This window comes from Sparus aurata, chromosome 1, assembly GCF_900880675.1.
Source record: "Sparus aurata chromosome 1, fSpaAur1.1, whole genome shotgun sequence".
In the NCBI taxonomy this organism is placed as follows: Eukaryota; Metazoa; Chordata; class Actinopteri; order Spariformes; family Sparidae; genus Sparus; species Sparus aurata.
Window position 1 is genome coordinate 8,798,253 of NC_044187.1, and position 14,706 is coordinate 8,812,958.

A 14,706-nucleotide genomic window follows, 5' to 3' on the forward strand; every position below is an offset into this window, starting at 1 on the left:
TTGCATTCGACACAGGCAACAGGGGAAAGTGAAGCGACACAGACGGGTGTGGGCGCACAGCTCAACACCTCATCTGACCTCGAGCGCTGACTTTCACGGGAACTCCAATGAATGATAAGGCCGCTTCCCAGAGAGACGACTGGACTTTTTTTTTTAAAAGTGTTGAGCTCTTTTCGTGAGCAAAACCTGCTTCCTGGCACAGGCCTCTGGTTTTCTGAGCAGGGGTACTGGAAAAACCTGGTCATAACAAGGATAGTTGTGTGTGAGTGTGTCACTCGCTGTAGTGGTGAGAGAACGGATTCCAAAGTTGGAGTACGTATCTTTGATAACCGTAGTTGAGTGATCATTGCAAAAATGTGTGTTCATGTGAATATTGACTGATATATCACAGCTGTCTGAATCTGTCTCCATCTGAATTTCTGCTTATCTTTACCCCAAAATTAGGTGTAACTTTATGTAAATGAGGTCTATCATACCATAAGTTACAAAAATAAGTGTAAAATATATGTTAGATATGTAAGATATATGTTCACCAAAAAGGGAAAACAAAAAAATGTGGTCGTCATTTTATACCTCATGCATTATTAGCAGTCAAAATAGACCGGGTCAATTTAATTTGACCCGAGAGTATAAAAGGTGCGTAGCAAATGGGAGGACAATACGAGGGTTAAGTTTAAACTTCCTGTCCGACACAGCAGCAAACAGGAGGAAACGGCTCTCTGAGTGCTCAACGATTCACAAATCCAACGCACGTCAGTTGATTCTCATACTGTGATTTAAAGGCATCCTAGTTGGGGATATATCACAGCTATCTGAATCTGTCTCCATCTGAATTATTTGACTCCCTGACATGGATGGAAAACTCTATGGCAGGACCAGGGTTCACATCCCATCTGTGATCCCGAGTAAATTGTTTTTTAAAATACACAACGCAAGTACGTGCATGTACGTAAAGGATGTCACTCATGTCATGTACCTTACGTAACTTATGTAGTCATTTTAACCCAAAGTATGACCAAACCGTGAAGGCTTGACCTTAGAGCCAAGGTAATTCTTCGCTCAGGAGGATAGGTCAGACTGTTGGCAGAGGTAACTGTACACCAATGAGGACTTACTTATTAACGAAGACGTTGATCCGAGTTAATAAATTACTTAAATCGTAACACACTGTCCCTTTCAAGGACAGGACCGCCTCTTTATGAACTTCAAGGCCCGGATACCAGAAAACATCAATAAATGACCAAACACTCTTGGTGATTACTGCAGGAATACAGAGCTATTTAATACTTACTTTGACAAGAAACACTTGTGTTGCTCAAAACAGTGTCAATAGTTTGGCTCCCTTTAATAGCACAGTTTTTGATATGTACATTTAACTTTAAAAACAGAAAGTAACACATATGGCTTATTTCCTTTTCAACCCTGGATTTGTTGTCATTAGATTCAAGTGCTCTTCCTGCACAGAATATGACTCATTGTTACCATCACGCAAGCGTCCTGCAGTTACTTTGGCAGAAATGCGAGTCCATGCATCCCAGTGCTCGAGGCATTAATGTCTGCCTTTGTAAACGTACATGTACGACCAAGTTGCAAACAATAAATAACCTGCTTGTCAAAAGCATTTCTCTACAGCTCCAATAGTGGTCAAAAGCTCCCCCAGGGTACCTTTTCATTCCAGGCGTTAACATTTCCACTTCACATGTCGAGATAAAAAAAAGCAATATTCACAATAGTTCAGACAGCCACAAGGAGTTTTAAAAACCCACAAATAAACCTTACCAAAGTGCCCATTCTCATTTCTTAAATGAGGATATGGGAATTATATACCCGAACAGATGAAATCTATAAATAAGTTACCCTCCTCAATTCTGTGCCACTCAAGTCCTTTCTCAAAACATCTGCAGTCATCACTGAGCACGTTTACGTGCACACTGATTAAACTTCTGTCTTCACTCGCTTCCCTTACAAGGAGCTCCTGGCTTCTTCAAGTCTGTCCAGTACTCCACCAACTGTTCTGAAGACGCAAGAATGTAGGTGATGATCTTGGAGTATTCACAGCGATCGTATTTCCAGTTGTAGGCCTTGAACTGGGAGGCATCTGGTGGTGATGTGGGTTGAAGTCCTAGCTTTTTCATGCACATCCCAATGTAAGCGTCCTCAATGTTGAAGGGTTTGATTTTTTTTGAGATCTCCACAAACTGCGCCGGAAGGTCGTTGGAGAAGAGATATCCCATGCCCAGACAGTAGGTGGGGTAGGTGGGGTCTGGGTACATCTCCTCAGGGACGTACCACTTGGAGTCCTTCGAACGCACGACCGGCCTGTCCCACATTAACATCCCCGTCAGGTATTTCTCCGTGGGGATGCCCGGCTTCTGCAGCATGATCACCAGGTTGTCGATGTTCAGGAACATGTCCGAGTCAATCTTCATGGCGTATGCTGCTGAAGGGCAGCGCGTGGCCAGCCAGTCCATGATCACCATGGTTTTGATGGTCAGATTGAGGTAAGTGTCCATGAAGTTGCTCTGGATCAGGTCTTGGTGCTTCAGATTCTCCTGTTTGAGCGTCTCCTGCACCTGCTCAGCATCATCACCTCCAGGGAGGCCCAGCATGAACAGAGTCCTCACCACCTCGCCCTGAACCACGCTTCTGTTGGCCCATGTCTGCCGGATGGCGTCTCGAGCCGCCACGTTATGAGGTGCCACTGGAACCAACAGGGCCAGGAAAGGGGTCCAGATCTTGCACACGTCTTTGTTATCCATAATAAAGTGGTAGTTGGGTGCATAGGCTTGGTGGTACTGAGTCCCTGCAGGCGGTAGAGTAGGGCCTGTTTTGCGATTAAGGATATGCCTTAGGCTTTCTCTGTGTTTTGGATGGACAGGATAACCAGGATGTGAATTAACCTCATTGGTCCTTTTCATAAAGCTCTGGTAGTGCTCATACAATTGAGTCCATGATGGAGAGCTGTCGGACAGAGTGTAACACGCGACAAACACTAGGCCGAGCAGGAGCAGGACCTTGAACCAGGACTGAAAGGAAGTCTTCTTCTGACAACACAACAGGCTGGAGACGACTTGTCTGCAGGGACAAGAAAGTAAAGTTAGAACGGATGAAAACATATTGGGGGATGTAAACAGGAAGTTATTGTTGCATGAAAACAAATCTAAATCTCGACAGCCCATATTTATATATAGTCATAACATTTGTCAGGTAAGCACGATAAGCAAAATTGAGATTATAATGCAAAAACATGTGTTTGAGTCCCATTGTGTCATTTTGGACAATAACTTTATTGTTATAAGTGTAAAATTTCCCGCCTCTGTTTGACGCATCTTTGATGAAGTGTTGTGCAAAAACCACATTTGAGGAATCATTGCAAAAAAAGTGTGTTTATGTAACTGTGTAAGAATTAATATTGACTGATATATTGATAGGATGTACACACAAGGACAGATACTGTATATAGCATGTGTTTCTTTATTCTAATAGGTTTTTTGGGGATTTTTTTTATTCAAACTGTTATCTTATTTTTTCCAATATCTCTTTATTATTGTCTCTATTTTTGTAGACTGAGTCTTGTGCTGCTACTTATTTCCCTCTGTACTACTGTGTTACCTGCAAATTTCTCCCAAGGGGGATCAATAAAGGAGCATTTTTATCTTTATCTTTATTATCAGTATTCACCCTCAAAAACCGAGCAAAAAACTCAAAAAACACTGCCTATGTCGATAGTTTTGGGGTTTTATTCAGGTTTTTACTGGTTTTATCGGCTGAGGTTTGGAGATTTTTGTCTCAAATGTTTCTTTGGTTTTTTTTTTTAATCATAAGGACTTAATTAAAAATTGGATGATTCACAGGACACACCCAGGACAGTTTTCATTACAACTGCTGTTAGAAGAAACAATCTCACCCAACAGGATGAGTCGACAGTTGATGTAGCTCGTAGTTACAATAGCTTATGACGTGTAAGCAAACTCAAAGCAAATATCTAATACCCAAACCCTTTACACAAACATAGGCAAATTATTAAATAGGAACCAGTGGGCACAAGTCCAGGGTCCCAAAGCCAGAGCCTCTGTTAGAAGTATTTCTGTGAGAGCTCAGCAATAACCCAATCTTATGTTTTGCTTTTGTTCCTTTGATATTGAGCTTAAAACAATATATAGATTTAATATTTACTCATACAGACAGACAGTGCACACTGCTGCTCCCCTAAACCCTCATGAAAGCATCCAGCTCTGGATTAATGAGCTGCAGCGATGGCTAATGGGAACCCGAATTCCGTCAAATTCACAAATTCAACGCATGTCAATTGATTTTCATACTGTGATGTAAGGCATCGCAGTTGGGGATTTTGCGTAACTTCTGCAGTGAACTCAATTAACTGAATTTACTTAACAGAAGTGGAGTTTGGTTAACCATCCTGGCTACTACTGTGCTTCCTGCGTGCATATTCTCAAACAAAGTTGCGATCAATCGACTTACAAACACCGACATGCACAGATAGAGCAGGCTTCTTGGCTGATGTTACAGTTTTTCTCGATTGTTCACACACATTTTCTGAAAGCATGACTCATGCTCTCTGAACTCTACACACAAATCAAAAAACAATGGGCAAAACCCCTCAATTCTCCTGCAAAATGAAACTTTACATTCAAAACAATGTTATTTCTTCTCAAAATGGTATTTTGTTTTCAAATGACACACACAAACCCTCATATGAATAGACATTTCTAAGAACCAGCTGAACACTGATGTGCTCAATGTAAAACACTATGATGAATGGAAAACACTTCTTCTTCCTCCACCATAATGACTTAGGCCTTTTTTGTTCAGTTACACTTACCACAGTCAGTGCATACACAAGTGTGCTGTAAAATATTTGAGAATATTGTTTTTATACTCAACACACAAACACACGGTAACAGATATATTTTATTTTTCCCACAAAAACAATGTACACAGTGTACATCCAAACCAACACAAAGTGCATATACAACAATATACGGTCTACATAGAAAACAACAGAAGAAATTACTGTACACAGTTACAGTAAAAAAACAAACAAACAAACAAACAAAAGAACTGTGCAGCATGCTCTCCTCTGTTTCGGTCTGGCCACAGCACCTCATCCACATCACAAGCAATGTTTTCCCCCGACCAAGAAGCAAGAGAAACATCACCTAGCATGGCGAATCCAGCCATGAAAAGCACCAACTGCTACATATCCACATGCGTCTTCCATAGCGTGGAGAAGGGGTAGACGCATTTGTGGATTTTGGTCATACACTTTCCATCTCCAGGCGGAAAAAAAATTCTCAATAGGATTGAGAAATGGAGAATATGGAGGGAAATAAATAACTATAAAGCGTGGGTGGGCAGTGAACCAGTTACGAGCCAGAGCAGCCCGGTGGAAACTTACGTTGATCCGAATGACAACGCACCTGAGCTGCTCTGGTGGAATGAGCGTGTTGTGTAGGGTGTCCAGGTGTTTGCCCGTGTGATGAGTCAGCACGCATAGTAGGGCAATTCACTTTAGAAAAGTGTATCTTGTGAAAACAAGAGATTTTCTTTATGAAAATTGTGCCAAATGCAGAGAAGTGTGTGTAGTGTTTTGAAAAAAGTGTGTTTTAGAACTGCAATTTGAGTGTAAAGCAGGAATTGTGCTTGTAGTTTAGCAGAATTGGTTCAGGGGGGTTGGTGCATGAGTTACATGTTGTGGTCATTGTGTCTCAAGTACCAGTTTTTGTGTGTAAACAATTGAGGAAAAACTGTAATTGATGTTAAAGGACGATGAATGGTATTTGTCACTGAATATAAAGAGGGAAATGTTCACCAGTATCAACAAATCAGTAGCATTACCAAAACAAGGCTCCACCCCCCCTTTGCAATTTTTGGTTTGCTCTGCCAGTTTGGGTTCCTGGCGTCTCACCTAACCTGTCTGCCATGTGAACAAGTGGCCCTGAGAAATGTTGTTGCCACCTCAGTAAGTGCAGTCAACAAGAACTGGTCTCACAGAAACCAATGTGTGATCACTCAAGTAGGGATGTAAAACATGTTCAACAAAGCTTCAGACATGAGGGAGAAATCTTTGCTCTGATCATTTCGTACCCCGGCGTGTGAATCAACAGCTGAAATGCCACCAAACAGCTCATGAGAAGCTCCTGATGCATGGTGTTTTTATTTCAAACAGAGGAAGGCTGGTGGTTGTGGTGAATACAGTGTGGTGTCTGCTGAGCGAGGGCTGCAATTGTTTTTGGTTTCAGAAGACATGGAACATTTCTCTCAGCCAATTTAGGTCAGAATCATGAGGAGTTCTCAGTTTAAATCATCGTGTACGGTCTCTAAAAAGCTTAAAACACTATTGCTTTACTCACATTTCTCAATTGTTGCTTCATTACAAGTAGTTTCGACAGACTAAATGCAATTTGCTGTAAGAACCGACTACGGCATTGTGTGTCGTTGTGACACCGACTCCATCACCGACTGACTACACATTTCTTGGTTCCGTTCGCCGAGTATTTAGACCACCTGGCAGCTATCCCTCTCTCCCCTCGACCGTTTGTCAGTAGCACAATTCACACAAACATTATCAACACTCACCCTTTGATTAAACACCGCACGGCCATCTTGTCATCACCCATTCATAGGCAAAACAGAGGTGCAACAACTTCCTCCATTAAAAAGGGCGCTTCGTGCATTTGGAAAAATTTGAAGAAGAAAAATGTGTTCCCTGAGACATCTTCAGCGACACCAAAGCTTAGTTTTAAGGATTTTGTCCGTCTGTCTGTCTGTCCATGGACAGGTTTTACCAGCACGATCGCGTCACAGCTATGCGAGAATCAGTCAAGAAATCTCGAAGCTGCTGAAAATGAAGGCCGAGGCCAAAGATAGCGAGGTCCAAGCAACGAGTCCCGCGTTCGCTCAGATGCAACAAGACGTTACATTTGTGTCGGTGAGATCAAAATGTTTTAAGATGAGTCTGATCCGACCCATCGGTGAAACAATAGTCAAATGACTTGGTGCTCGTAGGTGGGAGCATGACATGCTGATGGGCGTAGAGGCCGATTCTGACAGGGCCGGTTTTAGTTTGCTATAAAATGGGCCAAACACAAAAGGTAGGCAGGTTCCGCCTCCCGGGCTAGTTGACCAATGACAGCTGGTGGGGAGCGATATTACAATCAAGCTCAGACGACAGATGCCGCGGTTTCTCCCTCAGGCTGCTCAAGTTAAATTCTGTGTGTCTGTGTAATTATGTGTTTGAATGGGGTTAAATGCAGATGATTCAATCCCCACGGGGATCAATAAAGTCTAACTGTGTTATAACTATTGCTCATTTCTACACTGTAAGTAAATGGAGGCAAACGACACACACTCAGTCACACACACGCATGCATAAACGCTGTAAATACTGTACATACCAAGACCCCGGGAATAGCGCCAAGCTTTGAGGTCGATTTGACATAGTGGCCGAAGCGTGTAATTACAGCGCGGTGTGTCGCACACTCGCCTTTAAGTTTACATCGTGACGAGAGGCGCAGCTGTGACATGTCTCACGTTATCATCGTGATTTTGATCAGTTTGTTCCGATAACATTCTGAAAGTATAGAAGAAGAACTTTAGGTTAGGGGTGGGCTACCCAGGAAGTTATACCTGTAACTTAACAACCAGGAAGTCAAACTTTTCTGGGCTTCACGTGCCACTAATCAGCCTCCATTTTAATTAACAGGGCTCTGCCACTGACGCTGTATCCAGATGAATACAGACTGTACGTACGGGACATGATTTACATACATTCAAATCATACTGAAGTGTTAACTGAAACAACACACTGACACACTGCCTATTCCTATTTTCAGAATAAAAACCTTATCATAATAGAAAAGTCAACATGAGCCAGGCTTGTCAAGATAAAAGCCCCAGATGTGTCCTTAGAACCTTTCCTTTCAAAGTAAAAGCACCATAGAGTGTAGGAGGCTAGGGATTATCCTTGCTTTCCAAAATAAAAGCCCAACACAGTAACTGTATCTCAAGAGTCATCTGGGACATGGCTTTGTGTTTTCAAAATAAGAGCCCACACAATCCAAAGTTGTAAATAACAGTGCTGTGTTGTGTGATATTCTCCTATCGGCTGGACACATTGACACATTTTCGTCTTAGCTTTTGATTGGGCGAAAAGACGCACGTTCCAGTGGGATTGAGTAATAATTAGCAATGTGTAGTCACGGAGGAGCCAAGAGGACCATAGAGACACACAGCCGCCTGCAGCTTTCAGAAGTGTCTGTGTCTTCAGTTTAGGTAGTTTTTTTAATCTATTTCTTTCACATGATTCACCAGATTCACCTTTGGATGGCCCGTCTCTCTTTTACATGTCTTAGTCTTAACTTTTAGCTGATAATGTTTGAACCACCGGCTGACATGGTGCTTAAGTGGTGCCAACAACTCAACACATCCATGACCAAACTGAGCAAAGTTCAGAGGGAAAAACAAAAGGAAAGCAAACCAACACATGGTGGGGGACAACGGTGAAAATCGACATGGTGGGTTAAATGAGCCATTCCCTGTATCTAGGTAACTATGAAGTAACCGGACGTATATACTCACAGTACTCAATCCATGTTGGACTGAGGCACATGAGTGTGAGTGGTAACCACACCAGAGCGAAAAAAGGAAAAGTCATGCCGAGTAAATTCACAATGTCTCTTAAGTTTTTAATCTTGCATCTTAAATACAATAGACGTGTTTTGGACTTCATTACATGTTAATTTAAGTCAGTTTAAGCCACAAAACAAGGTCATAAAGTTTTATAAGTGTGGGTTTGAGCCACCGAGCGAAACAAATTTGTCAAAATGGGGTTACACACGCCACACACACACACGTAGCTTGTAAACCTACATGTAGTTCAGCCTGGCAGTAGTTTGAACAAACTGCATTTCTACCCCTGGAGAAATGTAGTTTGTAAAACTACTGCTAAAAAAAGTAGCTTTAGCAACTACTTATACTCATTATACTCATTTAACTTGGCGTTAAATAAATCAACATATGGTGTATGTGAAACAAAATATAATAGCCTACAAAAAATTCACATGCCAGCATAAATAAACCTCTCAACTCAAGTTTCATTTCTTAAAGAACAAAAGCTGACATGTTTGGTCAACATCACAGGAGCTTCAGAGGCACTAACACTTAGGCACTAGAACTAGATGCCAGGGCAGAATCGCTTGTTGACACGACACATGAGCAGTCTCTCAAAGTTTTTATCAGACAGCCGGTTCCGTTTGGCACTAAAAACATCTCTACCAACACTAAAAAGCCGCCCACATGCTGCACTGGCTGGGACACCAGTGTTGAACTCCACAAACACTTAGAGATTTGGGTCGAGATTTGAAAGCATTTTGTGGGGACTCATCTGGTGACTTCTTTGAAGTAGAAACGTTTGTTGTTTTCGGCTTGTAGAGCTCACATGTGAACACGTAGGTCGTGTCTGTAGATGCATCTATATCCAACATGTGCATAATCAAATATGGCCGTGGTTGAGCTGGCGTGTTCGGGGGCACATCGGGGGCGGCGGGAGGGTTGTCCATGACGTGCTTGTGCCATATGAGCACTGCCTTCCTTGGCACAAAGACCCGCCCACTCTGTGAAGCATTTGAGTGCTGCCAGGGTGAGCCAATCAGAGGCAGCGATGGCTTAGCATGTCATGACATGTTTCATGCCTTTTTTCAAAGAAAAATAAAATAAGATTTGTATTAATATTTCATGTTATTGGCCAAAATTGTAAAGTTGGTAAATTGAGCAGTTAAACTATAAAAAAAATGACTCAAAAAGTAGTTTAAATACTTGAAACAGCACAAAATATGAATGTAGTTTAACTACCAGCAAGTTACAGCAAATTGTAGTTAAGCTGTGTAGTTCAACTATTGGTAAATTCTTTTAAATCACTTCTTAAAACCCACTTTTATAGACTTGCCTTTATGTGATGTGGTCCTTGTATGTTTATTTCTACTCCAACTGTCTTTGAGTTCTGGTCTACTTATTATTTTTTTTTGTTATTTTATTTATTACATTTCCTTTATTTCGCCTACTTTATCTATTTCACCTCTTTTATCTCACCCACTTTACCAGTTTTGTATCATTACCTCTGTTATTTCAACCATTTCGTCCTTTGTAATAGTAAATTGTATCCTTGCTTTGTCTGTCAGAGCACTTTGTAAACCGTGTTTTTAAAAGTGCTATAGAAATAAAGTTTATTATTAGTAGTGTAAGTCTCCCCAACACAGCTGACAGGATGTTCACATTGATCTCAAAACTGTTTGATTTGCGTGTAAGGAAGTAAAAACAATAGCTGGAGAGCTCAGTGTACCCTGACCTTTGGGCACGTTGTGCCATATGACAAATTTTTTTTTAGTTTCCATGGGCACACAACAACCTAAAGTGTAGGCTATATATAACTGTTATTTAAACAAATACACCTTATTATAGTAAAATCAACAGTTGTCAACAAGTGGCTCATCTTATCCTGTTGTCCTACTACTACTAATAATAATAAGTATCTTTGAGTGACTATACTGTAATAAAATTAAGGCAGGAAAAAGGAGGAAGTGTGAGAAGGTTTGTCAAAAAACAGAATTCAGCCAGCGGCTGGAACGACCCGGAGCTGGAGGGGAAGCGGAGCCTGACAGCCGGACAACTTCTCCCGGGCAGACAGAGACGCGGGGGGTTCATAGCGACAGATAAATTAAGTTTTTGGTTCATTCATTGAGTTTCTGTTCTCCGACGCGCGCCTCTGTGCGCACCGATCCGCACCTGATGAGCAGATCTCCTCTCAGTCCGCCTCGATGGTTAAACTACAGAGCGAGTTATCTGTCCGGTGTGCTGCTCTCAGACCACAAGTTTGACTTTGAAAGAAAAACATTTTTGAGCGCTTACCCTGTCGGCGCAGTCCCACCTGAGTCGCTCTCCTCCATGACAAGCCTTCCCTTCCTGCTTCTTTACCAGTTCCGCCCCAACACCGGTGCTGACCGGGTTCAGCTGTGAGGACGAGCTGGTTCTGACAAACTTTCACACACTGACTTCACTAATAAGATGTGAGTCACTAATGAGAGAGAGAGGGAGAGGGAGGAGAGAGAGAGAGAGAGACAGACGGAGACAGAGAGAGAGAGGGGAGGAGGACGGAGAGAGAGAGGGAGAGGGGGGAGAGAGAGAGGAGAGAGAGGGGAGGAGAGAGAGAGAGAGAGGGAGAGGAGAGAGAGAGAGAGGAGAGAGAGAGGGGGAGAGAGGGGGGAGGAGAGAGAGGGAGAGGGGAGAGAGAGGAGAGAGAGGGGGGGGGGGGGAGAGGAGAGAGAGAGAAGAGAGAGGGGGAGGAGAGAGACAGATAAAGGGGGGAGAGAGAGAGGAGAGAGAGACAGATAGAGGAGGGGGGAGTGTTTCAAAGTTTTCACATCTTGGGTCAACTTTGCAGGTTTGTCTTGTGTGGGAGTGTTTTCACCTGGTTTTACATGCCACACACGCACACACACACACACACACACACAGTCTTGGTCCTGGTTCGGAGTTTTCCCCCCAAATTAAAAGCAGCTCATCCCTTCTACCACCACTTAGCTGTAATCTGAAAATTTACTGCATGGAGTCCTCATGTGGTCGCTTTTCACCAAGTGTGTGTGTGTGTGTGTGAGGAGGAGGATGAGGAGGAGGAGGAGGAGGAGGAAGGGGCTTCACCGCAGTGACAGAGCACAAGGGAGGAGACACATTCCTGTTGATGTTCAGGCTGGAAACACCACACTGTTATTTACTTGTGTCCCTTGAGGAGGATGATTAGTGCTAAACCGCTGTTTCAAAAGCGCGTGGCCGCCCTCTCTGCAGCGTGAGAGTCACACAACAGGCCCCGATTGTTGTGCTGCAGATTGATGCTCATGTTTGTCTTCCAGGATCAGTGTAATGAAAACACTTGGCTGACGAGTTGTTTATTAAGGAAAAGGGGGCTGCGTGACGTCTCCTGACTTGGAGGGCTGTGGTTGAGACCAGCGGCTCTCAAAGTGTGGTCCTCGAGGAGTCTCCAGCGGGCTCCCAGCAAAAATGTTGATTAATTATTTTCAACCCAGTCACCAGAACCAATGTCAGCCAAGTGCATTTCTGCAAAAAAACCACAGTCATGTTAAAACTGTTGCTTTATGTCGCAACTCTCCTGTTGTTTAGGTTGACTTCTCTAATTATCCTCTGAGTTGCAGCACAGAACCGCTTGGTGAGAGTCAGGAAGACACGGTTTGGTTTTTAAAAAAGTGCCTGTTTTGGTCGCCACGGTATGGATGGAGATGGTTCCGACTGCCTGTGAAATATGGCGGCTTTTGGCTGGAGATATCCGCAGCGCTCCTTTGAATGCACAAAAACTTTTAGAGGTGTCTGTTAAACAAAAATTACCAGTTCTGTCGGCGGTAAAATGTCTGGAAATGTCTCCAGGTGTCCTTGAACCGCCTCGGCTTATTACAGAGGCTTGTAATGAGGGGGTTCTCGACTCGGAGAAGTCTGACAACCGCCGATCCAGACTGTCAAACTGTGACGTCTGCGAAATCTCTGCGGCCGGTGCACTTATTCACTTACTGCGAGGGGTCGTGTTTGACCAAACGACTGATGAGGGGTTCGGACCTGATTCGCTGACAAATGGAAATTTAGAAAATCACTTTGTTTCGACAAGAACTACGATCATGTTGTCAGTTTCTGGACATCGGAGGCTACAGAACTGAGCTTTGTAGCGACATTATGTCACTTTATGACCTTGAAATCACAGTTTGAAAGTCACGTTGATGTAACTTCAGTGAGAGGGTCGGGTCACGGATTTTCAACACATAACATTGTCATGACATGATGGGTTTTGTTTGAAGTTACGTCTGATTTGCATTCACACCAGCGGAGTCGCACTCAGAAACTGTGGGAGGCGCCGGGTTGCAGGATCATGACTGAGAACTGAAAACCTTTAAAGCTACTGTACATCAGAGCATGTGAGCGGAGCTGAGCGCCGAGTATTTCCGCTCCCCGCTTACGTGGGTGTTCGCTCCTTTGCTCCTTCGCTCCATTGCTCAAAGTTATACCAGACAGCTCCGCTCAAAGACCGCTCTCCGCTCACCTAAAATTACATTCAGCTCCGGTGAAATCGCTCCACGCTCGCTCAAATTTAAAAGAGGGAGCAATTCCTGACGTTGCACCTATATGACCTATAGATAGATTTTACAAACTCCATCTCTCAACGAATGACCTCTGATGTACACGTGAGTCTGTGTGGACGTGAGTCTGTGTGGACTTGAGCTTGCCCTAGACTCGTGGAGAGCGGTATCGGAACGAAACCATCGCTCTGGCCTTTGGATTAAAACCCGCTCTGCGCTCCGACTATATTTCGCACGCTCCGCTCCCCGCTCGCTCCACGCTCCGTGCTCCGCTTCCCGCTCGCTCCGTGCTCCGTGCTCCGCTCCGCGCTCACTCCGCGCTCCGCTCCCCGCTCGCTCCACGCTCCGCGCTCCGCTCCCCGCTCGCTCCGCGCTCCGCACTCCGCTCCCCGCTCGCTCCGTGCTCCGTGCTCCGCTCACATGCCCTGCTGTACATTGTGTAATGTTTCAAGTTTCTCCTCTGGGATTTTGGCTTTAGTGCACATTTACTGTCAGCGTCATCACTTTCATCTGCCCCATTTGTTTCAGCACAGTAGCTCAGATAAACCTTCACTATCTACCCCCTCCTTTCAAGTATGGAGAGTAAAAGTGTTCTCTGTTAGCCACGCGTGCTAACACCTTTATTTTTGCGCACGAAATAGTTGCATCCGTTTATTAATCCCAGTCTCCTGGTGTTGATCTTTCCTCCTATTATATAGTTATTTAAAGGTCCACTCTGTAAAAAAGTAGACTTATGAGTCTCATTTCCAGCTTTGATAATACAGAAGCTCTTGGTATTGTAGGTCAGGTCGGCCTTGACTTTACTTATCATATAGTCATACGTTGAAGAGCTTCACGATGTCCCATGTCAGTGTTTCATCTGCTTGAACTTGACATGAAGAGAACAAAGGTCGGCTAATGACAAAGGAGCAAATATGCATCCAGTTAATTGAGTTCAATCTGGTGATGGGAGTTTTTATAGGTACCACATGGAGACTTTTTAAAGAGACGGTCCCCATTTCATTTGGGAATTTAGGGAAAAAAAACGTTTTATACACTGAGAAGTCAACAGTGTGCCTTTTTAACTCGTCCCAATATTACATGTACCTTATTCTTTGACCTTTAAGAATTTAAAACACACTTTTGTAGTTAGTTAAGCTGAGTTACCTCATTTCATACCTTTGCTCCTTCATTTATGTCCACCAAGTAAAGGTCAGCAAAAAAATCCTTCAAGTGATTAGCTCTCTTTTGCTTCATCTTACCACAAATGAATATTACATAATAACAAAACATTAAACCTGACAGATCAGCCATTGAACAATTCCAAAGTTTGTGTGACAAACTGCCCTTTCATTGCAGGCGACAAATAAAACCTCTCGCCATCTAGTGAGTCAGGACCGATATTTCAGCCGACGTCATCTGTGGCCTTTGACCCCCCACGATGAGTATATTTCCCAAAAAATATCAAGCTAATAAACACTTTTAAAAAACTACCTGAAACCGAAAGAAATCTGATCCAGACTCGGTGATTCACACCTGAGAGTCAGCAGACACGAAGCTTCATAAAAAGTGA

The 14,706-nt window shown here is 43.4% G+C and overlaps 1 protein-coding gene across 1 annotated transcript; it reads right to left on the reverse strand.

The window, feature by feature from the left end:
• Positions 1-1,254: 1,254 nt before the first annotated feature.
• Positions 1,255-11,113, reverse strand: LOC115566602 (beta-1,3-galactosyltransferase 2-like). Its single transcript, XM_030392501.1, has 2 exons — positions 10,927-11,113; positions 1,255-3,075 (listed from the first exon to the last, which is right to left on the reverse strand). Exons 1-2 carry the CDS (start codon positions 10,962-10,964, stop codon positions 1,950-1,952), a joined length of 1,164 nt encoding a protein of 387 aa, XP_030248361.1. The 5' UTR covers positions 10,965-11,113; the 3' UTR covers positions 1,255-1,949.
• Positions 11,114-14,706: the final 3,593 nt, after the last annotated feature.